General features: G+C 41.4%; 1 protein-coding gene across 2 annotated transcripts in view; it reads right to left on the bottom strand.

Moving 5' to 3' along the window:
- RNF128 (ring finger protein 128) overlaps positions 1–26,294 on the bottom strand; it is a 102,167-nt gene that overhangs the window by 44,144 nt on the left and 31,729 nt on the right. Inside the window, exon 1 of one of the 2 annotated variants that reach the window (XM_039233534.1) lies at positions 14,558–15,277. The exons of the other annotated variant lie outside the window; for it this stretch is intronic. Within the exon in view, the coding sequence (XP_039089465.1) occupies positions 14,558–15,050 (493 nt within the window). The 5' untranslated portion in view covers positions 15,051–15,277. Of the gene's footprint in view, positions 1–14,557; positions 15,278–26,294 lie in introns of those variants that run through there. 2 annotated transcript variants of the gene reach the window in all.

The raw sequence follows: 26,294 nt of genomic DNA on the forward strand, positions 1-26,294 counted from the left end.
GTCCCATTAGTATTCTGCGAGGTATCTGGATTAGAGAAAAAGAGAATTTGGCACGTCTCTGCAGAAATTTTGATATCATTTAGTATAAAAAATTCATAAATAGGAACAGCCCACTGAGAATATGAAATTTCCTCCTGCATGAAGTATTACAAAAGCCAACTTTTGTACTAAGGTCTACACACTAAATATAAAAACAAACATAAGGGGTGCCTGGGTGGCTCAGTCGGTTAAGCATTGGGCTTCTGCTCAGGTCATGATCAGGCCCCTGTCTGACTCTCTGCTGACAGCTCAGAGCCTGGAGCCTGCTTCGGATTCTGTGTCTCCCTCTCTCTCTGCCCCTCCCCTGCTCATGCCTGTCTCTCTCTCTCTCTCAAAAATAAGCATTTAAAAAATTTTTAAAAATAAACATAAACTGGTTTTCCCTGTGTTTTATACTTTCACAATAAATTGTTTGTGAAAGTCAATAAGGAAAATAAGTCACAGTAACTTGATATAAAAAGTACCACATTAGTACAAAAAATATAACTAAATTGCTTGTTATCACAGTCAAAAACATTCTGTTCTTATCTTAGTGAGATAACTAGTTCCTTGACATTGACAATACTTTGATACAGTTGAAATCTGAGGCCAGTCTGATAAAATGAGGGAGGAGGGTAGGGGGAAAGAAGTTATCAAGTGCATGACAGTCAGTGGTTTCCAAACTCCATTTCAGGTGTTAAGTATTTTAAGAGAAAAAGAGTTCTATAGGTAAGCAAGTTTAGAAAATATTTCATTGAACAAAGTTGAACAGTGCTTCTTTAACATATCAGAGGATCTGAGAAGCCCTGCAGTGATATGCATTGTCAGTCTCCAAAAAAAAGTGCTACAGATGAGGGTGAGGAGGTGGTTAAACTATCCTTTAATGAACCAGGCTGTATACTAAGTGCTTTGTATATTATCTGATTTATCCCTCACAATAACCCTATAGGTACAGTTATTACCATCATCCCTTGCCCTTGCATTCTATAGATGAAAATACTGAGTCTTCAAGAGGTTTATTTGGCTAAGGTTATAAAGCTATTACATGACACTGTTGGAATTCAAATCAAAATCCATCTGATTCCTAAGCCCCCTCTATTAATCACTGTGCATTCAAGAGGTCCGCAGCCATTTCTATTGTTAAAGCTGAACACCTTGACTTTAAGTAGTTGTTGTTCCTTAAAATAGATATGCACAGGGAGAAGAACAAGATAGTTGTTTCAGTTTCTTGATTATGTGATTTCTCCCTGAATTTCTCAAAAATTGTCCAGAAAACCAGCAATTTGGATGGCACTTTTCCCCCCGCTTTTACATATAAAACAATTACATATCTCAAAATGTGGTAGTGAACAGCTGTAATAACCAAAGGAAAAACAGCGTTTAGTAATTTAAAAATGTTAGCAAAAGGTTCAAGAGAACTAACGTTTGCTAAATGCCTACTCCATGTCAAACACTTTATTTACAACATCACAGAAAATGGGCATTATTATTCATAACACTCTTTATGAACAAGATAAATGAAGTCCAGGTTCACAACTTGCCCAAGATCACATATTTATTAATTGGTAGAACTAAAAACAAGCTAAGCAGTCAGGCACAAGGACACCCATTCTTCCACTGTAATATGCTATCTCTCAATTTCAAATAGACCACATTCATCTTTGGTACAACAGACTAGACTGAAATAAAAATAGAACAATCGTGTAGCTTTCCTTATCATCAAAGGATAATCTGCTAGTCTTTAATTATATTACTCAATGTAAATCAATATCCTCCTCTTCATCAGTTCAACCAAATAGGAACAGCAAAAGGGGCTGGAGGTTGGGGGACTAAGGTAAGGGAGGTGACTGGTGAGCTGGCACTAGCCAGCTTCAGTCTCTCTTAAACATCCTCTCCTCTTGCCAAAATGAAATAATGGTGGTGGAAAACAAGAATTTGAAATACCATTACAACTCAAATCATTTTGGGGTGTTGTTAAATACAGGTTGCTCATAGATCTATGAATGCCAACCTCAGTATAATCACATTTTTCTAGCCTCCATCTAAATGCTTGTTGAGATCCTCTACAATGAGAAAAGATTTACCAACTTGAAAATGTATTAATGGCTAACTTATTTACAAATCAGTTATGTTCTTCAAACTTTTGGGAACATTACAAATGCTATTAAAATAAGCCAACTTCTGAGATCACGATAGGTCAGGAAAACAAAATGCAGGGTCCTCAAGGTGAAACACGGAACACATGGAAAAGGTGAGGAAAAGCTTGAGTCAACATTACAAAGACACTAAATAAGCAGAGAAAATTCTAAACCAGCATAATCAGGAAGAATATAATAAAGTATATTTCACCAGGCTATCATTATGAACAAAAGCCAAAAAGAAAACCCTAGTGGGTCATGTCTCAATATTCACTTGTAAGTCAACTGTTGGGAAGTAGAGGCAGCATATTTTCCCATAGTAATGTTGCTAAGCAGTGTTTGGGTTCCCAAATGAGCCTACAAATGATTGCATGTGAAAGGCATTGAGGACTAAAAATTGGAAAGCAAATATGAACTATTATTTAACCCATATTTGTAATAAAACTTTTCAGGAAGCAGTATCACTGGAATAACTAAACCAAAACAAACATAAGCATTTCAAATTTCCCTTAAATACTAGGACATAATAAAATCCATATTTAATCAGGAGAATTACATGGTTGATGGGTGGTTTTTGTGGAGATTGTGGGAGTAAGTTAGGGACACATTCAAAGTCCTTAAATATAAGAGCACTGATTTGTTCAAAAGAAGTGGAGGGGCGCCTGGGTGGCTCAGTTGGTTAAGCGTCTGACTTAGGCTCAGGTCATGATCTCACGGTTTGTGGATTCGAGCCCTGCGTCGGGATCTGTGCTGACAGCCAGCTCAGGGCCTGAAGCCTGTTTCAGATTCCGTGTCTCCCTCTCCCTCTGACCCTCCCCTGCTCATGCGGTCTCTCTCTCTCTCTCTCAGAAATAAATAAAAAACATTAAGAAAATTAAAAAGACAAAACAAAAGTGGAACCCCATAGAAGGAAGCTCAGATTTTTTTTAAAAAGAACATGGGGCTCCAAGAGGGTGTGAGGGTGTGTGTGTAAGATTATCTAAGGTAAAATTAATCAAGCTATGAAAGGCAGGAGAAGAAGGTGGAAAAGTAGAATACAAAATCTGCCTCAGAAAGAAAGAAGTGGTGCAGAAGAATAAGTGCAGAAGAATAAGAATAAGATCCTGTGAATAAGAGTTTCTTGTGCAAATTGCCAACTGGTAGAGTTTTGTATAATGGGCTATCATTTCAAGGGACATGCTAATTTTAAAAACAAGTAATTCGATTTAATGATGTCTTAAATATCATCTTGATTGAGCTTGTATGTTCTGCATATCATTAATAAAGTATAACATAAGAATATTATGATTCTCCTCCGTCCTTACTCTAACAAATTTTCTTTTCCTAGAATGACAAAAAGTGCTGCCATCAGATCAACCCAGTGTGTCATAGGTGAAAATTGCCAATATATTGGATTCTTCATACAAAGCTGTTAAACTTAGCACTACTAAGTACTGAAAAGAACATATTGAAGGGGGCAAATGAGGGGAAGCAGGATTCTTATGAGAAATAAGCAAAATTACCAAGAAAGGTAAGATGTGGGGGGGGGGGAGAAAATATACATATAAATAGTGATAGGAAGAGTTAAAGAGATATCTTTCACATTAAAATAGGAAAAAATTGGTCGTTAAAGTTCTTTAATGTTCAAGGTTCATTTTACATATGAAGAAACCAATTAGTGTTAACAAGAAAGGAGGACATTAACAATCATACAGGTTATACATATTCAAAAGGCCAAAACAATTCTTTCAATTCTCATAATAGTCTGTAAATCATTTCTATTATCAGGTATGATTTGTTCCTGTTGTTGCTATAGTCACATTATTAATGCTTTCTTTAGGATCTATCAATGCTGTAGGAATATTTTGGGTTTTTAAAAAATAAGAGGGGCGCCTGGGTGGCTCAGTTGGTTAACCGTCCAACTTAGGCTCAGGTCACGATCTCAGTTAGGAAGTTCAAGCCCCTCATCGGGCTGTGTGCTGACAGCTCAGAGCCTGGAGCCTGCTTAGGATTCTGTCTCCCTCTCTCTTTCTGCCCCTCCTCCTCATACTCTCTCTCTCAAAAATAAACATAAAAAATGTTAAAAAATAATAGATTTTTTTTCTGATTACAAGTATAAAACATATTCATTATAGGAAATTCAGAAAATACAGAAAAACATAATGAAAAGAACAATAATCATCCATAATTTTACCAACCAGAAATAACCAAGGTTAACATTTTGGTGTATTTTTTTGTAAAAGATAAGACTTTCTATTAGTTGAAAGCAGCATTTAATTAACTAAGCTACTTCAACATTTTATCTGAAATGATAAATATCTTGAGAGAAACACACACACACACACACACACCAAGTGAGTTCTAGACCATCTTCTTTCAAAAATCAAAAATAAACAGAGTTAACTCAAAATCACTGATTTATATCTAACTTGAGCATTCAAATGTTAAAACCAAGTAAATCACAACTAGGTTCTGAACCTAACAACCTCCATGAAATCAGGCATGAATCACCAAACTTTCTTTTCAAAAGAAGTCAATACTGTAACAAGCCTATGGGTAAATTTAAGCAGCAAGTATATGTGATGATATATAGAAAGACATGCACATACAGTTGAAAGAGAAAAAAAAAGAACAGTAAATAGAATAATACCAAAGAGCCCTTGTGTTCTGCTTTGCTTATAGGGTTCCAAAGTGGGTGTTCACAGCAAAATGTGGCAACTCTGAACTGCCTTGGTAACTGCACCAAAAAGTGCCTGTATTCTGTGCTTGAAAATAACTCCCTACACTATATAGCTAAGGAGTGTCACAGTTAACTAGCTCTGGAGCAGTTAAGGAGAGTGTTTCTGTGGGTGACTGAGTTCCTATCACATGCTGCAAGAGGTCACTTCCTCAAGAGGCAAAGTTCAAAAATTCTTCATCTTGGGGTGTGAGGTAGTCTTCTAGGGTTCTGGTACTGTTCTGTTTTCTTGATCTAGGATCTGGCTATGCAGGCATGTTTACTTTGGGAAAATTCACTGAGCTATACACTAATGATTTCTGTACCTTTTTGGAATGTATGTTATACTTCCACAAAATTTACATATACAAAAAATTCTTCGTCCCTAGATAATATTTGTGGTACCCTGTCAAGAAACTCTGGGGAAAACCCTAGCCAATAGTTTACAGTTCACTGGCCATCATGAAAATGAAAAGCCATCTTAGTCAATGAGGTGCTACTTAACCAAGCAACAAGGAAACTAACTAGGTGCAAACCTCATTTGTGACAAAGATATCACCTATAGGAATATTATGGGGAGAAGAGGAACTAAAGGTACAAATGGTGATCAGACCTTTCAAAAGACCAAGTACACAATAGGTAATGCAAATGGGTTAGACCAGATCACGTTTATGGCCAGAAGTGTATATATTTACATAAATCTCTGTAGAGCATAGTTTTGTTTTAAATTTTTTTTTAACATTTATTCATTTTTGAGAGATAGAGAGTGACAGAGCATGAATGGGGGAGGGACAGAGAGGGAGAGGGAGACACAGAATCCTAAGCAGGCTCCAGGCTCTGAGCTGTGAGCACAGAGCCCAATGCAAGGCTGGAACACACAGACTGCGAGATCATGACCTGAGCTGAAGCTGGACGCTTAACTGACTGAGCCACCCGGGTGCCCCATTTTTTAAATGTTCCAATTCATAACCCTCCCTGTCACCATTTCAGCGCGCCCTTTCTGCTACTTAATGAAAGAGAAGCTCGATCCCTACCCCCAAGTCAAAACCTACCCCATTCTACTTAAAAGGGAATCTTCTATTTTTAATTACATAGAGAAATGCTTACAACAAACTGGATACAAAACTGTACATATAATATATAATTATAATTGTTTAAACATATATACAGAGCAAAAGAAGAAAACGACAACAAAAATACCCCAAAATGATAAAATGCCTATATCTATGGATTTTTAATGTTTCTTTTAAATTTTATTTTCTTAATACATTAATACTCATAAAAAACAACCATTATGATAAAAGTAGGATATAAAACCCTATCTATATATGAAAAAAGAGACATGAAGAAATATCAATGGTATTGTGGAATTATGCATAGCTTTTAGTTTTTATGATTTTCTGTGTTTTCCAAGATTTCTGCAAGTAGGATTAACTTCATAATCAGAAACAACAGAAAATTTCTTTGATATTCTCTTTTGTTTATTCCATTTACGGCTGGAGACAGATTAAATATGGCATTCTGTAGGAGATAACACATCTTCCAGGGACTGAGGAGGGCGTGGAGTTCTTTATGTGCTTAGAAAAACAATTCCTGGGGTGCCTGGCTGGCTCAGTCGGAGAGTATGTGACTTTTAATCTTGGGTTGTGAGTTTGAGCCCCACATTCGGTGTAGAGATTATTTAAAAATAAAATCTTAAAAAAATAATTTACTGATCAAGCTATTTTTTAAAGGTTTTTATGTAATGGAATTCCACATATCACCAACAAGCTCAATGGAAGCACTTTTGTGGAGACATAAATTGAATGCTGATATAAATCAAGCTTTTAAAATAAAACAAAACAAAAAAACAGAACAGGGTAAGTTCAATGTGAATACTCATTCTGGAAAACAGTGTGGAGATTTCTCAAAAAATTAACAATAGAACTCCCCTATGACCCAGCAATAGCACTGCTAGGAATTTACCCAAGGGATACAGAAGCAATGATGCATAGGAGCACATGTACCCCAATATTCATAGCAGCACTCTCAACAATAGCCAAAACATGGAAAGAGCCTAAGTGTCCATCAACGGACAAATGGATCAAGAAGATGTGGTTTATCTATACAATGGAATACTACATGGCAATGAGAAAGAATGAAATCTGGCCATGGGAAGCAACGTCGATGGAACTTGAGGGTGTTATCCTGAGTGAAATAAGTCAGGCAGAGAAGGGCAGTTACCATATGTTTGCACGTATAGGAGGATTAGGAGGAACTTAACTGAGGACCATAGGGGAGAAGAAGGGTAAAAACAGTGGGGGTGAGGGAGGGAGGCAAATCATGAAAGACTCTTGAATGCTGAGAACAAACTGTGGGCTGATGGGGGAGGGGGGAAGGGAAGGGGGGTGATGGGCATGGAGGAGGGCCCTTTTGGGGATGAGCACTGGGTGTTATATGGAAACCAACTTGACAATAAACTATTTTAAAAAAAAAAGAATACTCATTCTTACTATCTCTTTGTTACCTAGATCATTTTGCCATTAAAAACCCGTAAACCATACTTACGACCCAAACTCAACAACTTGGATAGTGAGGATGGATGATGAGAATAGATGACACTGTGTCTGGAATCCAGTGTCAAGAGCAAAAGTTGCAACTTCCTGCTGTATTTCCATAAAATCAGTCTCTAACAATTTTTACGGAATAATGGAATACAGAGCAATGATTTCTTGTTCATTTATTTTTTCACGGTCTTTTCCTTTAAAGCGCAGAATGGTTGTGCTCATAAGTCTCCCTCATGGTGCTTGGAACAGAGTCGACACTCAGTAAATATACATTGTATGAATAAACTAGTGAAGGCATAAAAAATAAAAATAAATAAAAACCCATAAACTGGCCCATGATGGTGATTACCATAAAAATTAAGGAGCCTGCAATCTGGAAGCATTTGTACACTCTAATTCCTCCTAATTTACCTTAATTATTTCTTATATTCAGGTAAGAAGCATAGTACGCATACAATAGATCTTTGATAAATGCTCAATGAACTGGATTTCAATTCCCTTCCCCACTAGATACTTTTCTAGTGAATCTTACGACCCTCTGGCATTCTTTTCATTCTTGGGTATTTTTTTTTTTCATTTTTGGGCATTTAAAGCAACTCGACAAGCATTTTCAGAGCACATACAGAACAAAGGTTCCCATGAGGAATATGAAAATAAAATAACTAAATAATTACAATCCAGTAGGAAAGTTAAACATATAAACACATAACTACCAGTAAAATGCAAAAAGCACTATAAGACACAGAATGCCATGGGAGCTAAAACAAAAGGATTATTTTGTTTTTGGTGTGTGCTGTGGTGGAAAGAGGAAAGGAAGGAATTGAGAAAGGCTTCAAAGATGAGGCATTTGTGTTGGGTTTTGAAGTTTTTGACCAGGAGAGCTGGGAAGAGAAGGGTATGGAGGCAAAAGCAGAAGTACAAACAGAGGAATGATACTGGGAAAAGAAAGAGGGCACTGAGGGATCAACATAAGAGGTACAGAAAGCTTTAAAAGTATGTTGGGGCTAGATTACGAGTTTTGTATCACATGCTGGGAAATGGAGTGTAAAATTGTAAGTAATGGCCTTTCCAGCAATGGCATAGATGCGATCAGAGCTGTGTTCCAGTGGCAGTGTGGAAGATCTGGAAGGAAGAAACGACCTCAGTGTCAGGGAGACCAACTAGGAGGCATCTGTTCTTATGAAAAGACACAGGAACTGAAAGCAGGGTAATAACAGTTGCAAGGGAGAATGGGACATATGTGAGAGGATTTAAAGTGATAGAATCAACTGGATGTGGCATTTACTGGAGGCGGGGGTGGTGGTGGCCTGGGTGTGAATGCCAGGAAGAAGAGGTGTTAGATGAATGAATTAATAAAGTAACCAAAATGAAACAAAAGAGAGGTAAAAGAAGTGAAAGACAGCTTGGGAGAATTCCAGAGGAGTGGTCGATAGTGTTAAATTCGGTACTGCAGAGATATCAAAAAGATGTTTCTAGAAATGGATTTTGAAATGGTTCTTTACCATGGTAAACCATCACCACCCAGTCTCTTCTCATCCTCTTTTGAACCTATTGAAAAACGTTCTCTTCAAAGTCAACATCCTAGAAAATAATCACGATAAAAATTAAATGTCAATGGGGCGCCTGAGTGGCTTAGTCGGTTGAGCGTCCGACTTTCGCTTGGGTCATGATCTCTCGGTTCGTGGGTTCGAGCCCCGCGTCGGGCTCTGTGCTGACTGCCAGCTCAGAGCCTGGAGCCTGTTTCAGAGTCTGTGACTCCCTCTCTCTCTGACCCTCCCCTGCTCACGCTGTCTCTCTCTCTCCTAGAAATTAAAAAAAAAAAAAATTAAAAAAAAATTAAATGTCAAGTGGTTGAGAAGGGGTTGGGTGGTGATAAATCAGTGTAAAATATTATCTCGAAGTCCTTTGTGAAGGAAAAGATTGGTATCTTGAGGGAGAAATATTTGAAAAAAGAATGACAAACACAGGTGGGACCAAAGATCACTTTCTTGTGCAGAATTCAGTCTACTCACCACCCTGTTCCTAAAGTGTGAAAGTTAGGATTTCAGGTAGTGTGGAGTCCTTAGTACTCTAGGCTATTCATTTTCAAAGTATGTACTATAAACATCAGACTCCATTTTTGTTTTCTAAAATACATTTATTTCACTATCTTGATCATGATAAAAAAAATTTCAGTAGCTTCCTATATGCTAGGCACTGTGTTAAACACTATTTGTATTATCTCATTTAATCCCAGCAAACTTATGAGGCAAGTATGTTATTTTGACCATCCTAAACAGGAGAAAATGAGCACTTGGAGAAGTAAAATAACTTGGAGAAGGAAAAAGATTTTTAAAATATAGAAAGTCCCTGGGGCACCTGGGTGGCTTAGTCGGTTAAGCGTCCGACTTTCGCTTAGGTCATGATCTCACAGTTCGTGGGTTCGAGCCCCGCGTCGGGCTCTGTGCTGACTGCCAGCTCAGAGCCTGGAGCCTGTTTCGGAGTCTGTGTCTCCCTCTCTCTCTGACCCTCCCCTGCTCATGCTCTCTCTCTCTCTCTCTCTCCTAGAAATAAATAAAAATATTTAAAAATATATATAGAGAGAGAAAGTCCCTGACTTAATGATGGATCGACTCAATGACTGTATCAAACCAAAACACATGCAGTAGAAACTTTGGATTTTGAATGTTGATCTTTTCAGGGGCTAGCAATATGCAGTAGTGATGCCGGCAGAGATACTGGGCAGCAGCAGCGACCTGGGACTCCCAGCCAGCCATGCGGTCGTGAGCGTAAACAATCTGTACGTTTACATCCATTCTGTACCCTACAACCATTCTGTTTTTCACTTTCTGTACAGCACTCAACAAATTACATGAGATAGCCACGTTTTATTATAAAACAGGCTTGGTGTTAGATGCCTCTGCCCAACTATAGGCTAAGGGACGTGTTCTGAGCACATTTAAGGTAGGCTATGCTAAACTATGATGTTTGGTAGGTTAGGTGTATTTAAGTGCATTTTTGACTTACTGATATTTTCAATTTACGATGGGGTAATCTGGGGCATAATCTCATCCTAAATTGACCAAGATCTGTAGTAAGTGGCAGAGCCCAACCTCTTAATATGTTCTACTGTCTTTCAACAATGTATACAAGCAATTGTTTTATACATCCCATTGGAGATCACCAAATCATTAACTTAAACTGCTTGGTTCATTCACTTTTTTACAGCCCTCAGAAACAATGCTTCCCCTGTCATGCCCTGGAATATGTTTTAAGTTCCTATAAATGTGTTGTGGATTATGAAGGTTGTAGCTCTGCTCAGGTCTTTCAATTAATTCATGCCTGTACATGTTGACTCGAGGAAAATTGTACAAGCAAGTACTTACAGCACTTCAGCCCGTGGGCTGTGCTCAATTAGACAGTATGCAAGGTTCAGGCCCATCTGCCCGGCAAAAGCAGAAGAGTCAGTTGCACAATAACATGTGTAACGTGTCTCATCGTGACAATCCTACATTTTACATGGCTTTAGTGCTTACTCTAAGTTTTGGCTGCTTATCTCATTTTCATATTTAAGAGAAGACATATGAATAGTGATTAGCCTTGGAAACCAAAATTTTCTCCTAATTCCCTTCCAGGATTTTGGATAAATCTGATGTGAAAAATATCCAGCGACTGTAAGACAACCTGCTAATAAACATCTATCATTTGCAATTATTTATCTGTATAAATACGGATTTTCCTGGATACTTTGCAACCAAAAACAAGAGACAGAAATAAACCACATGTGTTGATGCAAGGCTATGACTACCTTTTGTGAAATTCTGGTATACATAAAAACAGCCTCAGTTTCCTGACCGATTGCTCTTTATATAGTGGAGTTCCTCTACAATAAACAAAAGTGTTAAAGCAACTGCTCTAAACCAGTTCTGTTACTTGAAACAAATGGGTCTTCATGTGCCCAGGACTGTGATAGGGAAGAGCATGGATGTTCAGCCTAAACTCAAAGGGCAAACAATTCAAGCACAGGCTCCTGTGACAGTGGCTAAAGAGAGGTTTCATAAAGACAAGAGCAATGGCTTTTCCACATTTAGTGGTCCTTGGGTAATTCAAGACAATATACACTGAGTTAATCAACATTTAAACCTCAGTCCCACCTCTTCGCCACTGAGATTCCAGATAAGTCGTTTTTGACCAGAGATTACAATGACCCCTAGGCTAACTCTCAGGAATGAGCAAAGCAAACAATAGAGAACTTTGGGAACAAATATTCAACAACACACATACACAAAATGTAAAGTGATTTTGTCCCCTGTGTTGAAAAGAAGTTTCTCGAGTTTAAGGACGAACTGTGATTCTATACTTCAAGTAACCAGCTAGCTTTTTATGGCTAGTTAGCCTAATGGTGAAATTTGCTATAGTTATCATCTCAGTAGTAAATTTTTAAAGTCTCAAAATACCTTTCTGAGTGTTATTTAATTAAGTGCTTATTTAGGCCTTTATTTCTAGATAGTATCTTGAAACAAAACAGCCATGATTCAATTTAAACTGACAGCTGCATAAGCATCTATTTGTAGGTTTTCTGCATCTTGTTGGCCTTAACCTACTGTAATAGCCAACTTTAATTGAGTGTAATTATTATCTGCTAGGTGGTTTACATATATTATCCTTAATCCTAGCAGTGTAGGAGCACCTGGATGGCTCAGTCGGTTAAGCATCTGACTTTGGCTCAGGGCATGATCTCATGGTTCATGGGTTCAAGCCCCACACCAGGTTCTGTGCTGACATCTTGGAGCCTGGATCTTGCTTTGGATTCTGTGTCTCCTTCTCGCTCTACCCCTCCCCCCCCCTTGCACTCAGGCTCGCTCGCGCGCGCTCTCTCTCTCTCTCCAAAATAAACATTTAAAAAGTTTTTTAAATTAAAAAAATAAGAAAAAAAGAATCCCAGCAACGTAAGTATCTCTATCTTACGAATGCAGAAACTGAGACTCAGTAAAGTTAAAGAACCGGAGCAAGGGCACAAAGCTATTGTGTGGTAAATCCAGAATTCGACACCCATTCTTGACTATAATGCCAGGGCTTTTCGTAGTACACCATATTGTTTCTGAATAATATATAAGTAAGATGTATGTACACTGCTTGGTGTTTAGTGGGAGCTCAACAAAAATTAATTTTAGTGTCCCTTAAAACTATCAGATAAACATAAGCTTATATCCTCAACAGAAAGTAGGATGAAAGTGCTCTAAATAGGAACTGTCTTATTAAAGGGTACTCTTCAATTCAAACCATTCATGCAAATGAATCTCATTTGGAGGAGACAAAGTTAAACTTTTGCATTTAGATAGCCAATTGAAACATAAGGACTTTAAAATTTACCGAAACCTTATTCATCTTTATTAGCCTTTAAAACATAATTTCAGGGGCGCCTGCGTGGCTTAGTCGCTTAAGCGTCCGACTTTCGCTTAGGTCATGATCTCACGGTTCGTGGGTTCGAGCCCCGCGTCGGGCTCTGTGCTGACTGCCAGCTCAGAGCCTGGACCCTGTTTCAGTCTGTGACTCCCTCTCTCTCTGACCCTCCCCTGCTCACGCTCTCTCTCTCTCTCTCCTAGAAATAAATAAAACATTAAAAAAAATAAAACGTAATTTCATTCTAATCAATGACTTATCAACCAAGAGAGATACAGCTGCTCCCTTAATCAATATTAAAATCTAAGAATCGCAGCATTTTAGAGCTGGAAGGGATCTGAAGAGTTCATCTCGTTCGCTTTTGTCTCTGAACACTCTGCCAGTTTGGCCTCCACCTCCTACCTCTATACTATCATTTGGCTAGTGAGTAACTTGCACAAGGTCACAAAGCTGCTAGGAGCAGAGAAGAGACTGAAAGAACTCAGATCTCCTGAGTTCCAGTTCAGTGTTCTTTCCATTTAATCACCCAGCCAATGCAAGTGCTCTCCAGGCAGGGGCTAAACTCACCTCTTTAAGAAAAACACAAAACGTCTAGTACTTAAGTAAGCAGATTCACCTCTCCAGTGACTCCTTAAAAGGCTAATCCTGTATCAGCTAGCCTTTACTGAGAAGGATGATGTGTTAAACTCTTTATGAGCGTTAGTTCATTTCATCCTCAAGGCAAACCTGTGGGAGTAGTTTTTTAGTTCTTTCCCTTTTGATTGATGAGGGAACACAGACTCAACGACTTCAAGTAAGTTGCCCAAGGTCACAGGACTAGTTAGCAATGAAGTCGGAATTTAACCAAGGTCTGACTTGGGGCCCAGCTCTCAAACAACTATGATATACCGCTATTATGTGTCTCTTCCTTTTTCTCCAATTTTTTTTTTCTTTGTCCTTTGGGGTTTAGTATCATACATACGTTGTGACTACCTAATCACAAACATGGAGAAGGTTTCTGGAGGAATCACCCAACGGAGAAAAACAGCAACCCACACCATCTCCACAAATTGAAGACCCACCTGGACTACTTTTCCCAAAGTCTAGGCCTTTGCTAGCCTCGTGCACAAAGCTCTTCTTTTTTTCAGTAACGTTAATCACCTGTTTGGCCACTCAAGAACCGAAATCGGATGTTTTCAAAGGCAAACGAAAGCACTGGTACCGACAATCGCTTGGGACCGGAGACCGCGGGGCAGAGAAGAGCCCCCAAACTAGGGAAAGTTTCTGCGCAAACGGCAATGAGGTTAACAGGGCACAATAACACAATCTTGTACTTGATACTAGGAAGCAGGGAGAGAGGAGGGCAAAACCTGCCTTGGGCCTGAGGCTGTTAAACAGGAAAAGAGTGAGGAAGGGATTTCCAGGCCAGTCGCTCTCCAGTCATTTCAAAGCCAATGCCCACCACCAAAGCAGCCAACGCAAGGCACCCTTGTGGAACACCAGGAAAAAGGCGACCCAAGGAGCCCAAACAGTCCTTTTCGACTTGCCAGCCTCCGCACTCCGTTGGTTCTACCCCGTTTACACCAGACAAGGCACATTCTGAAGGATTCTTTCGCCCAACCCCCCTAAGATCTCGGGAAGGAGAGGACCCTGCCTCACTCCGTGGGGACTGAAAAGACACTCGTTTTCCCGGCGTTGGAAAGGGATAGGGGAAAGACAGCACCAAGCAAAAAGAGAGAGAGAGCGAAAACTGGCCTCAGAGGAAGGTTGACGGGGCGCAATGTAGTAGCTGCACTCACCCGGGTGAGACATGGGGATGACCTCATTGCGGGTCCCTGGGAAGTTAAAGATGACGGCTCCAGACGCCCCTCTCTCGTAAGCCAGATGGATCTTGTCTGCGAAGGTGCAACCCCCGCCGCGCTGGATGAGAGCCAACCAAGAGACCTGCACGGCGCTTCCCCAGTCCCCCGGGACCGTGGGCACCGTGAAATTCGTGTGCGGGTTACAGGCGTTGAGCGCCCCCGGCCCGTCGGGCGGCACCAGGACCCCGGCCACGGGCTCGAGCGGCGAATCCTGGCCGTACACGCCCTCCTCGCTCAGCTCCCACTCCGTGCGGTTCACTCCGGGGTGAGGAACCCGCCAGGACACGTTGAGGTATGCGGTCCACACCGCCTCAGCCCCCCGGGAGCCGGGGGCGTGGGGACTCAGAGCCAGCAGGAAGCACCACGCCAGCAGTCGGGGAAAGTCGCAGCCACCGCGGCACAAGACCCCGGCCCCAGGCGGCGGCCCCATGGCGCGCGCGCTCTGCGGTTCCCGAGGGGCCCCCGGCACGCGCCCTCCTGGTTCTCCGCGGGACCTCGGCCGGGCGCAGGTGTGCGCCCGGGGGGGAGGGGGCGGGGAGGGGGCGGCGCGCGCGGGAGCTGGGTGGGAGCCGCAAGGCACGTAGCGTCGGTGAAGCGGTTGCGGCAGAGGCAGCTCTTCTCGGCTCCAGTCCTCGCCGCGACTGCTGCGGCCGCGTCGGGCTCTGGGGCTTTAGCTGGAAGCTCCGCCCAGAGGACTGGGGGTAGAGGTGGCTGGGAGGGAGAAAAGGACACTGCGGGATCCGCCTCTTAAAAGGGTAACAGGATGAGCAGGCTAGTTAGAGTAGGCTGAGACTGTGTGGCCAGGTGTGTCGCGTCGCGTTCTAAAAAACGGACAGGCCAGGAACTGTATACCATCTGCGACTGTAAAAGCTCTCGGGCAGGATCCGAGCCCATTTGGGGTTGCAAGAACAGGTTTTTCGCTCCGAACATTTTCCTAAAGGCCATTTCAGGCTTAAGGTGACAGAATGTGAAGTACTTCTAGAAAGCGCGAATCCGAAGGGTCTGAGTTATAGTCAAGGGAATTCGGGTGCCCAGGGTGGGGGCAGGCGGTTTCTTGATTCTCTAGAGGGGGGAGGGGCAGGAAAAGCGCATTGTTACTTTTTTTTTTTTTAACCTTTCTCCTTTCTTGCCCCAGACCAGCGTCATACCTGGTTATTTCCTTCTGACGCTTACCTCATGCCAATTAGACTGCATCAGAAGCCCCTTCTGAAAGTAATCTTAGTCCTCAGAAAAGAATTACTGTTTTCACACACATCAGAACTAAGCCTCTTCATCTTCCACAGATTTACCCAAATCTATACATCTGCGCCATTCCTGACCTTACGTACATAATCCTTGCCCATTTCCCACCAGCTGCAGGGAGCCTGACTCACCTTGGTGATTCACTATTGCACTATTGCATTATGATTTCTCCTTAAAGTGTACAATTTTTATCTGCCCTGTCAATTACTGCATTTAAGAGGCGCTTGAGAAATACGCATTGGACAAAACTAAATTAATACACCTGTTGTATAACAGTTAGGGATAACTTTTGACCTTGGGGTAGTTACTTCTCTGTGCCTCAGTTTCCTCATCATCTGTAAAATGGAGATAGTAATATCATTTACCTCATAAAGTTACTCAGACGATTAAATGAGTTCATACATGTAAAGCACTTACAACAGTGCTCAACAGAGTGTAAAAAGTATATCTGTTAAATACTATTATTATTAAATAGGGTCAGGGACCCCATACCTTGTAAATAATCTTAAAGTTGTCACTTTGAGATAATAATCAGAGACAGTGATGTTCTGGATGTTCAGTTTTAGCTACTTTGTCAGTTCAAAGAGACAAAATTCACTTTATCCAGCCCAGTATTTGTTAAGTTCCCAATCACTCCCCTTCGTCCCTGGCCCAACATTTATTTAATCAATATTATTCCCAAAGATTAAGCAATGGGACAGTTCTTCACTTGATATTTTCATGGCTTGAGAGAAACCTAGGGGAAAATTCACATCATAACTAAACAGCACCTAGAATCCAAATTAAATGGGAAATTCTGTGAAATAGGAACCCTATTATACTAAAAGGGACATTAGAGATCAAGGCGGTATGTGAGGCCAATAGCATGGCACCCCCAACTATGGGTGATGCTTATCTCTGAGATAAAAATTACCTAGAGGAAAAGGAAAGGGTAGGATCAACCATCTCTAAGAAATAGTACAATTCCAGAAATTGTCTGAATTTGTTGGTGAAGAACACTATTCAGTAACCATTACCTATGTGGGAATCAACTATGTTGTACTTTAAAGAAACAATGTGTTTAAAATTAAAGAGATCTTTAGGGAGCCTGGTTGACTCAGTGGGTTAAGCATCTGACATCAGCTCAGGTCATGATCTCATGGTTTGTGGGTTTGAGCCCTGCGCCAAGCTCTGCGCTGACAGCTCAGAGTCTGGAGCCTGCCTCAGATTCTGTGTCTCCATCTGTTTCTCCCCCACTCGCACTCAGTCTCTCTCTCTCTCTCAAAAATAAATAAATATTAAGAAAATTAAAGAGATCTTTTATAAGGCATCTACAAAAATGAGGTTTGGAGAGACATGTGTTAATATTCATTCTTAAACAAGTATTTATTGCACATCTACTATATGCCAGCCTTGGACTAGGCACTGGGCTAAAATAAAATAATAAAATAAAATAAAATAAAAACCAAGTAAGACAACCTCTGCTCTCAAAAAATTCATAAATTAGCTTCAATGGGACAAACAAGCAAACTGATCATTGCAGTTTAGAGGGCTATATGTGCGTGGTGTTAGCGCTATGACAGAGGTATGCACAGGGCAGTAACGGGCAATAGAGAAGAGGAAACTTACCCAGGCTGGGGAGTAAGGAAAAGCTGCCCGGAGGAGGTAACACCTGTGCATGCTGACTTGGAGAGGGTTAGCCTGCCTAGGCAGAAAACAATACAAGGGAATGCACTGAGGCATGAAACTGAAAATGTTGGGGGACAACAAGCACTACAGACTCTATAAACACAAAATGGTTGGAACCGAGAGTACAAGACACAAAGTTCTTTGGGTGCACAGAGGTCAGTTCTCTAGAGTCCTTTCGTTAAAGCTAGGGAGTTTGGACTTTATCCAAAAGCAGGAGGTAATACAATCAGGGTTTACACATGGAGTAATATAATCAGCTCTGAATTTTAGAGATCATTATGACTCCTCTGTGGATAATAGGCTGGAGGGGATAAGACAAGAAGCAGGGAGCCCAGACAGAAGATTTTTGGCAGTGCTCCAGGTGAGAGAAGAAGGTGGCTAAGCCTAGACAGGTAGCAGAGATAAAAAGAAGTGGACAGATTGGAAATTTATTTTGGAGGATGAAAGAGAGGGAAGAGTTGGGGATTGCTCTGAGGTTTTCGGCTTGGAAGACTGGATGGCATTCAGTCAGGAGGAGGGCTTTATTTACTTTTTTAAAGTTTACTTATTTTGAGAGTGAGAGAGAGGCGGGGAGGATGGGGGGGAGAGAGAGAGAGAGAGAGAAGGAGAGAGAGAGAATCCCAAGCAGGCTCCACGTGGTCGGTGTAGAGTTCAATGCGGGTCTTGAACTCACGAACTATGAGGTCATGGCCTGAGCCTAAGTCAGAAGCTTAGGAGCCACCCACTGAGCCACCCAGGAGCCCCAGAGGAGAGCTGTAAATGGGCAAAAGGGTGGGAAGAGAGATGAGCTCAGTATAGACGTGTTGATTTTGAGGTGCCTATCATGTAACTAGGTAGAACCCTCCGGTGGGCAGTTGGATTTTCTGATTATTGAACACCTACCAAGTGCAAGCCACTGGAGAGACATAGGTATACAGAGACCAAAAAATAATAAGTCCCTACTCTCAATGAATTCATAGTTTAGTAGGAAAGTCAGGGAGGTAGACAATAACAGTACAGTTTAATAACTGTTAATGACTGAGAAAACCATAGGGTGCTATGGCAACATGGGTGTGGCTGAGTCTTTAAGAACAAACAGAGTTAATCAAGCATAAGGGAGTAAGGATATTCAGGAATAGGCAATAACATATTACATGAAACCACCAGGAGCATTCAGGGAACTAAACTTAAATAGTTAAGTATGGCTGGCATGCAAGTTGCAAAGGGAGAGCCAGGGAAAGTGATGCTAGTCAAGTAGGTTGTGCCAGAATATGAAGAGTTTAGAAAATTGTGTTAAAGAATGTGGACTCAACACATATGTCCACACACGCTCTCACACACACTTACATAAAGTAAATATGGCAAAATGTTAGCAATTGTTGAGTCTAGATGGTGGGTCTATAGGTGCTCACTGTACTATTTTTTCAACTTGTCTCTATTTTTTAATTTTTTTAATTTTTAGAGAGAGCACGCATGAGCGGGTAAGAGGGACAGAGGGAGAGAGAGAGAGAGAATCTTTTTTTTTTTTTTTAATGTTTATTTCTGAGAGAGTGTATGCAAGAATTAGCAGGGGAAAGGCAGAGACAGAGGGAGACAGAGTATCTGAAGCAGGCTCTGTGCTGACAGCAGAGAGCCTGATGCGGGGCTTGAACCCACGAACCATGAGATCATGACCTGAGCTGAAGTTAGACACTTAACCAACTGAGCAACTAGACGCCCAAGAGAGAGAATCTTAAGCAGACTCCATGCTCAGCGTGGAGCCTGACACAGGGCTTGATCCCAGGACCCTAGAACATGACCTGAGCCAAAATCAAGAGTTGGACATTCAACCAGCTGAGACATCCAGGTGCCCCATGTCTCTATGTTTTAAGCATTTTGTAATGTTTTAAATTGTGAATTTATATTGAAGTCAGGGGAACAAGTAAATTATTATTATCAGACCTAGGCTCAAATAGATCATCTGGATTGTATGAAGACAAGACAGGAGGCAGAAAGACTACTGAGAAAGCTAACATCCGCAGTACTATTCTGGAGGTCTAGCCCAGCTGTGGAAATGGAGATATCACACTATTATAGCTTAAAAACATGTAACTATTAAAATCATCCTATTTACTCCCCTTGCTATGAGTCCATCCTCATCAAGCAACCTTCTTATTATCATCTAGCTCCTTGTGTGAATATGCCTATAGGGAGAGAATGCACTGATCAGCAAACACTAGTATCTGGTCCACTTGGAAGTTATACTTCTCATTATAAATTAATCAGTTGCATTCTGGCGTAGATATTGGTCTCTTGTGAATTTGGTTAAATGTGAGTCAGTCCCCAGGAGCCCAGTCCCTAGTTACACTACCAATCAAATCTCAAAACCTACAAAGTTAAGAACCAGAATGCATATCACGACTACATCAAAGTCCTTCCACTCTGTGGAGACTTGTCTGGGTAATTCCGTTATGATTGGCTTTCCCCAATCATATCCCTCTGTCTGTCTGTGATTTCTTCTCAAACTGCAACAGAGCCTTTCTCTTAAGAATGAGGTCTGTTGAGGAGTGCTGATGCATAGGGCACATGTACCCCACTGTTCATAGCAGCACTCTCCACAATAGCCAAAACATGGAAAGAGCCTGTGTCCATCAACGGACGAATGGATCAAGAAGATGTGGTTTATCTATACGATGGAATACTACATGGTAATGAGAAAGAATGAAAGCTGGCCATGTGTAGCAACATGGATGGACCTTGAGGGTGTTATGCTGAGAGAAATAAGTCAGGCAGAGAAGGACAAATACCATATGTTTGCACATATAGGAGGATTAGGAGGAACTTAAAAGAGGACCAAAGGGGAGAAGAAGGGGGGAAATAGAGGGGGAGAGGGAGAGAAGCAAACCATGAGAGACTCTTGAATGATGAGAACAAACTGAGGACTGGGGGGGGGGGGGGGGGGGGGGAGATGGGCATGGAGGAGGGCCCTTGTGGGGGTGAGCACTGGGTGTTATATGGAAACCAACTTGACAATAAACTATTTGCAAAAAATTAAAAAATTAAAAAAAATTTTTTAAAGCCAAAAAAAAATTTTTTTTAAAAGAATGAGGTCTGTTGATTAGGAACATCAGCGTCAGCAGGGAGCTTGTGAGAAATGAAGAATTTTGGGTCCCACTCCAGACCTGCTGAGTCAGAACCAGCATTTTAACAAGATCCCCAGATGATCTGTACTCATACACACAAGTTTGAGAAGCCCTGGGGCAGACTAGGGTATTCCTGATGGATAGCCAGCCCCCAGGTTCTGCTTGAACACTCCCAGTGTCAGAGTTCACTACCTCACAGAGCATCGCATCCTGAATAGTACTACGCTTCGCTTGTTGGAAAGTTCATGAAAGTGTAGTTTGACTTTGCTTTGGTCCTTCCTCTTCCTCCCACCCAGCTCTTGCAAGCCCGGCTCCCTAGAGTTTCCTTGCTACTCGTGGCTGTATTGCCACTGCACCAGGACGTTTGCTTTGAGCAGTTTCCCTGTACCAGACCTCACCTTATTCCTGACCCTCCAACCAAATGGACTAGCCCTAGAAGTATTCCCTCGGGGTCCTACTGTCCGTAAGACTAATAACAGCTACTGCTCATTGAGCATTTGCTGTGTACTGTCCGTGCATTATCTCATTTAATTTTCATAATCATCCACTATTATCCCCGTTTTCAGAAGAGGAGACCGGCCTAGAGAGAATTCACAACTTGCTTGAAGTCATATAACTAGTAATAGAATCAGGATTCCAATGCAGTTCTGACTCTAAGTATTAATAGCTGATAACGACTCCGTATCTTCCCTCTGGAGAGTGGCTTTCACACTTTATCATGGCCATATACCAAAGCAAGTTCAAGTGAAATGTTTCTTGTATGCATTTCAGGAACTGTATTTGCCAGGAGCCTTTTGGGATTCCTCAAGTAACCCTGCCAAGGTATTTGTATCAGCAGCACTGAGCTGAAAGGTGCCTTGAGCAGTGTGCCATCTAAATAATGAACTAATAAGCAGAGCAGCATCTTGCAGAAGCAACAGCAGGGCACCATTGTGACCGATTACGTTTCCAATCACCCTGAGTTTCCGCAGAGGTGCAGAGACGGACAACAGGGTTCAGCGTTTAATATGTCTGCAAGAAGTGAGACATCACATCTGGCTCCTTACCATTAAATAAATGGCCAAGCACCATCTGGGACAAATAGTGTCCTGGCATCTAAGCAATGTCATGTCTACACGGCTCTTTTTTTTTTTTTTTAATTTTTTTAAAATGCTTTATTTATTTTTGAGAGAGAGAGAGACAGCATGAGCAGGGGAGGTTCAGAGAGAGAAGGAGCCACAGAATCTGAAGACAGGCTCCAGGCTCTTGAGCTAGCTGTCAGCACAGAGCCCGATGAGGGCTTGAGCCCACGAACCGTGAGATCATGACCTGAGCCAAAGTTGGATGCTTAACCAACTGAGCCACCCAGGCGCCCCTACACGGCTCTTCATATAGGTGTAGAGAATGTGTAGAGAGGGCATAGCAACAATTTTCTGCTCCAGGCAGCTGTTCTATGGATAGCAAGAAGGAATTGATGGGGGTGTGCAGAGAGTGAGCAAATAAAGCAAAAAGCCCAAAATGTGATGGTGCTGCATACTTTCAAATAACATCATTTCTGAGTGCAGGTAAACTTCAGTCAACTCAAATGGGTATACAACTACTAGAAAACGGGATTGTTTTTTACACCAAGCTTTTGTGCACTCAAAGAGAGGACAGAATTTCAGAGAAGGGATCTCCAAGAGTGGGTATGCTGTCTCGGAAACAGTCTTCTCATCTCCATAACATTAATATCTACCCTTTTTTAACAATAATAAAAAAGATTATTCAAAGAGAGAGAGAGAGGGAGAGAGAGAATCCTAAGCAGACTCCATGGTGTCAGTGCGGAGCCCGATGCTGGGCTTGAACCCCAGGAACCATGAGATCGTGACCTGAGCCAAAACCAAGAGTCAGATGCTTAGCTGACTGAGCCGCCCAGGTGCCCCCATTTAATAGCTACCCTTGAGACCCACTATAGGCCAGGTACTTTCTACCTATGAGATACATAAATGCTATGTCTTACAGAAGAAGAAACCGAGGCTCAGGTTAAGTAACTTACTGAGGCCACCCGTGGTAACCAAAAGGCAGAATTGGAGTTTGACCCATCTTAGATCAAAACTACTCTTGTCCCATTATACCACTTTCCACTCTATTCAATAGTACCTTCAAAAACAGAGGTAGGAAGGCAACATATTTATTGCAAACCTACTATGTGACAGATACTTTACATGCATGAATTATATACGTTGATTCTTCTAACAGGTAATAAAATCCTATTATAATTCCCACTTTTTTCAGATGAGGAAAATGAGGCTCAGAGAGGTAAAGTATCTTGCCAAAGGTCACACAGCCAGCATGTGGCAGAGTAGGAATTCACAGTAGGATATGACTCCAAATTCTATGCCATTTTCACTCCGCTATACTATTGCTCCACCTACATAGTAAGGATATTATGACAGGGTGCAAAGAATGGGTGTTTTACAACCACATCCAGTAACATATTTTAGCAAACTAAGAACTCCCTCACCAGAGTGCCCTGATTTCCTGCTGTGCAGCCCCCAAATTCCCAAACAGAGATTATGAAAGTACATTTAGTCAAGTGCTTCATCATCATTTATAAACACTTACTCACTCCCATGAGTGTGTGGAGGGCAGTGCCTGAACACGTCCATGTTACATGCAGAAAGGGTGTTTTATGTCCATGGGTGAAAATGACTACAGAAAGGAATGGTATTGATGGATGACAATGCAGAAGTTTTGTGCTAAATTGTGTCAACTTGGTTGCTACTGGGAATTAGATTAGCTATCGAGTTGGGGGAGATGACTGAGGAAATCCCAGATTGCTAAATAGGAACAAGAGTGGGGAAGGGTCCAAGGTATGGGGAACACAAAGGGCATTGGCAGAACATTGGGCAGGGCCAGTGCTGGGGGCAAATGATGGACATGGCATGATTGATTTTTACCCTCCCTTCACTGCCAGCATCAGGACAACCTACTTGGGTAACTCCTCAGGTCTCAGGCAGTCTCCTCTCCTTCCTTTTCAGGTTTCTAGTAAGATGAAGATTCCAGAAGAATTAAATCTGTGACCACAAGAGATTTATGTCTACGCTATTGAAAGAAAGAAAAGCAATTACTTGGGGAAAATGAGAGAGAACAATGTTTTTAATGAATTTGCCCTATAGATATGAACACATATTTGAGGTTTAGTTCCAATCCATTCTGCTACTCAGTAGACTAGATCCACAGAGCGCCCCACTCCAGCCTCTGCTGTTATTTTTTTAATTTTTAAATTTTTATTTATTTTTGAGAGAGAGAGAGAGAAAGTGAGAGTGGGGGAGGGGCAGAGAGAGAGGGAAAAATAGAACCCGAAGCAGTCTCAGGGCTCTGAGCTGTCAGCACAGAGCCCAACGCAGGGCGCGAACCCACAAGACATGAGATCATGACCTGAGTTGAAGCTGAACGCTCAACTGACTTAGTCACCCAGGCGCCCCTCTGCTTTTATTTTTAAATTTGCTATTGACTTGTTATGTGACACTGAGTAAGTTTCTCTTTCTTCTTCTTTTTTAAATGTTTATTTATTTACTTTGAGAGAGAAAGAGAGAGCACACACACAAGTGGGGGTGGGGGGAGGCAGAGAGAAAGGGAGAGAGAATTCCAAGCAGGCTGGAGCACGATGCGGGGCTCAAACTCACAAACCGGGAGATCATGACCTGAACCAAAATCATAAGTCAGACATTTAACCGACTGAACCACCTAGGTGCCCCGGTTTTTCTTTCTTCTTGCTCACTATAAAATAGGGATAATAATAATGAAAAACTATACAGATATATTTTTGAACCACTTAATGTTCCCTCAGATTAAAGCCTAACAACTCAGATAGTATATCTGAAGAAGTTTCTGTGACCTTGCCACAGCTTAGGACAAATGACAGAAGAGCTATAGAGGAGGGTGAGCCTGGCAGGCATGGATAGGAGCAGTTTGCTAAATTAGGGAGGAGTTGAGTTCTTAAAACTGTACATGGAAAAAAAAATGTACATGGACAGTGAGGGTTTTTTTTAAACCTACAGACAGAATGGGGTTCATTTTTATTTTTATTTTTTAAGTTTATTTGTTTTGAGAGAGTGAGCATGCAAGTTGGGGACGGGCAGAGTGAGAGGGGGCGAGAGAATCCCAAGCAGGCTCAGCGCTGCTCAGCGCTGCCAGTGTAGAGCTCAATGTGGGGCTGGAACTCACGAACCGTGAGATCATGACCTGAGCTGAAGTCAGACACTTAACCAACTGAGTCACCCAGGTGCCCCATGGGTTCATTTTTAATGGGAACATAATTTGATAATTCCTAGTAAAGCTGGAATTTCTGAAAAGCAATTTAAGAATAAACATACTTATACTGTAGTGCATAATCATAATCACCTACTGAGGCCAAAGTTTGCCCTTTAGAAGCTCAAGTATGTCTGAAAGGGGGCAAAGGCAGCCTTTGTATTCCAAGGGGCAACGTCACAAATTCACAGCTGCCAGCTATATGCATTGGATTAGCCACAGCTGGCCAGGGCTCAAAACTGATCAATAACATGTAGTAAACAACTATTTGGCAATAAGTGACTGGGTGCTGTCACATGGTTGAGACAGCTGAAATCGGCTGGCTTACCACTCATAATTCACACAGTAATTAAGTTCTGTCACACCAGAATTAGATAAGTGTTATGGTTATATTGGTCACCGGAAACAGGCAAGGGACAAGCAGGCCTTCAACAAAATGGTATTTTGTGGCTACAAAAAATTACTTTGGTTTGACTTTATCACAAATCATGCAGTGTAAAAGCATAGGGACTTTAATGAGGAAAAATGCTAAGGGGAACATCCAAAGGAAAACAAAAATGTCCAGATCCACTGAACCACAGCACACTCTGGAATCTATAAAATCACTTCTCCCTTAGCTGACAATCTGCCAATGAGCAGGGAGTGGGTACACTGTTTTCTAAGTTGTCTCTGTGTAGCTTTGGGTGCAGATAGCATCAGTATGTTCTTCATAGCAAACTAGTTCAGACGCGGAAGTCAGTGACTGCTTAATATTCTGGATGTTGTCAACTCTGGAGCCACAGAAAGCCTTTCACCAGAGGCAATGAAGTGGCTCAGCAGTATTTGCTCTTTGGGAAAGAAAAAAAAGAGAGCAAAAATTGAAAGCCTGAAGCTCTTGTTTGTTTGAAGAAGAGGCTTGTCAAGTTTACCTTCTGTAATCCCACCAAGTTCATTAAATGCCTTCATTTTTCTTAGGTGCAGATAGTTGAAGTGTTTAGAGACTTGATGTGAGCATATATGTCTGGGCCCTACACGGTGTTTATAGCATAGCACCCTGCTGGTTTTTGGACCTTCTATTTGGTTGGATTCAAGGTAGGATGAAAACTTCACACACATTTCAAGAAGGCTATCTTATATCAGTGCTTTCAATTATGCTCCTTATAGGCATTTTCAGCAGAGGTTTTCAAAGTTCCAAGACAGAGGTCATAGTAAAAAAAAAAAAGAAAGAAAGAAAAGAAAAGAAGTGCATTTATAATGTCTGCTGTTAATCCATTTTCTTTTTCACAGAATCTTACCCCTGTCACTGCGCGTTGTGTTAGTGACCAAAGAAAAGGCAGACTTTCTGGGGGAAAAGGTGCTAGACTAATTCTACCTGATTGCTGCAATCTGTATACAAATTTAGATATAAAACA

Source organism: Hyaena hyaena, unplaced genomic scaffold (assembly GCF_003009895.1).
Source record: "Hyaena hyaena isolate Hyena2069 unplaced genomic scaffold, ASM300989v1 scaffold_77, whole genome shotgun sequence".
NCBI lineage: Eukaryota > Metazoa > Chordata > Mammalia > Carnivora > Hyaenidae > Hyaena > Hyaena hyaena.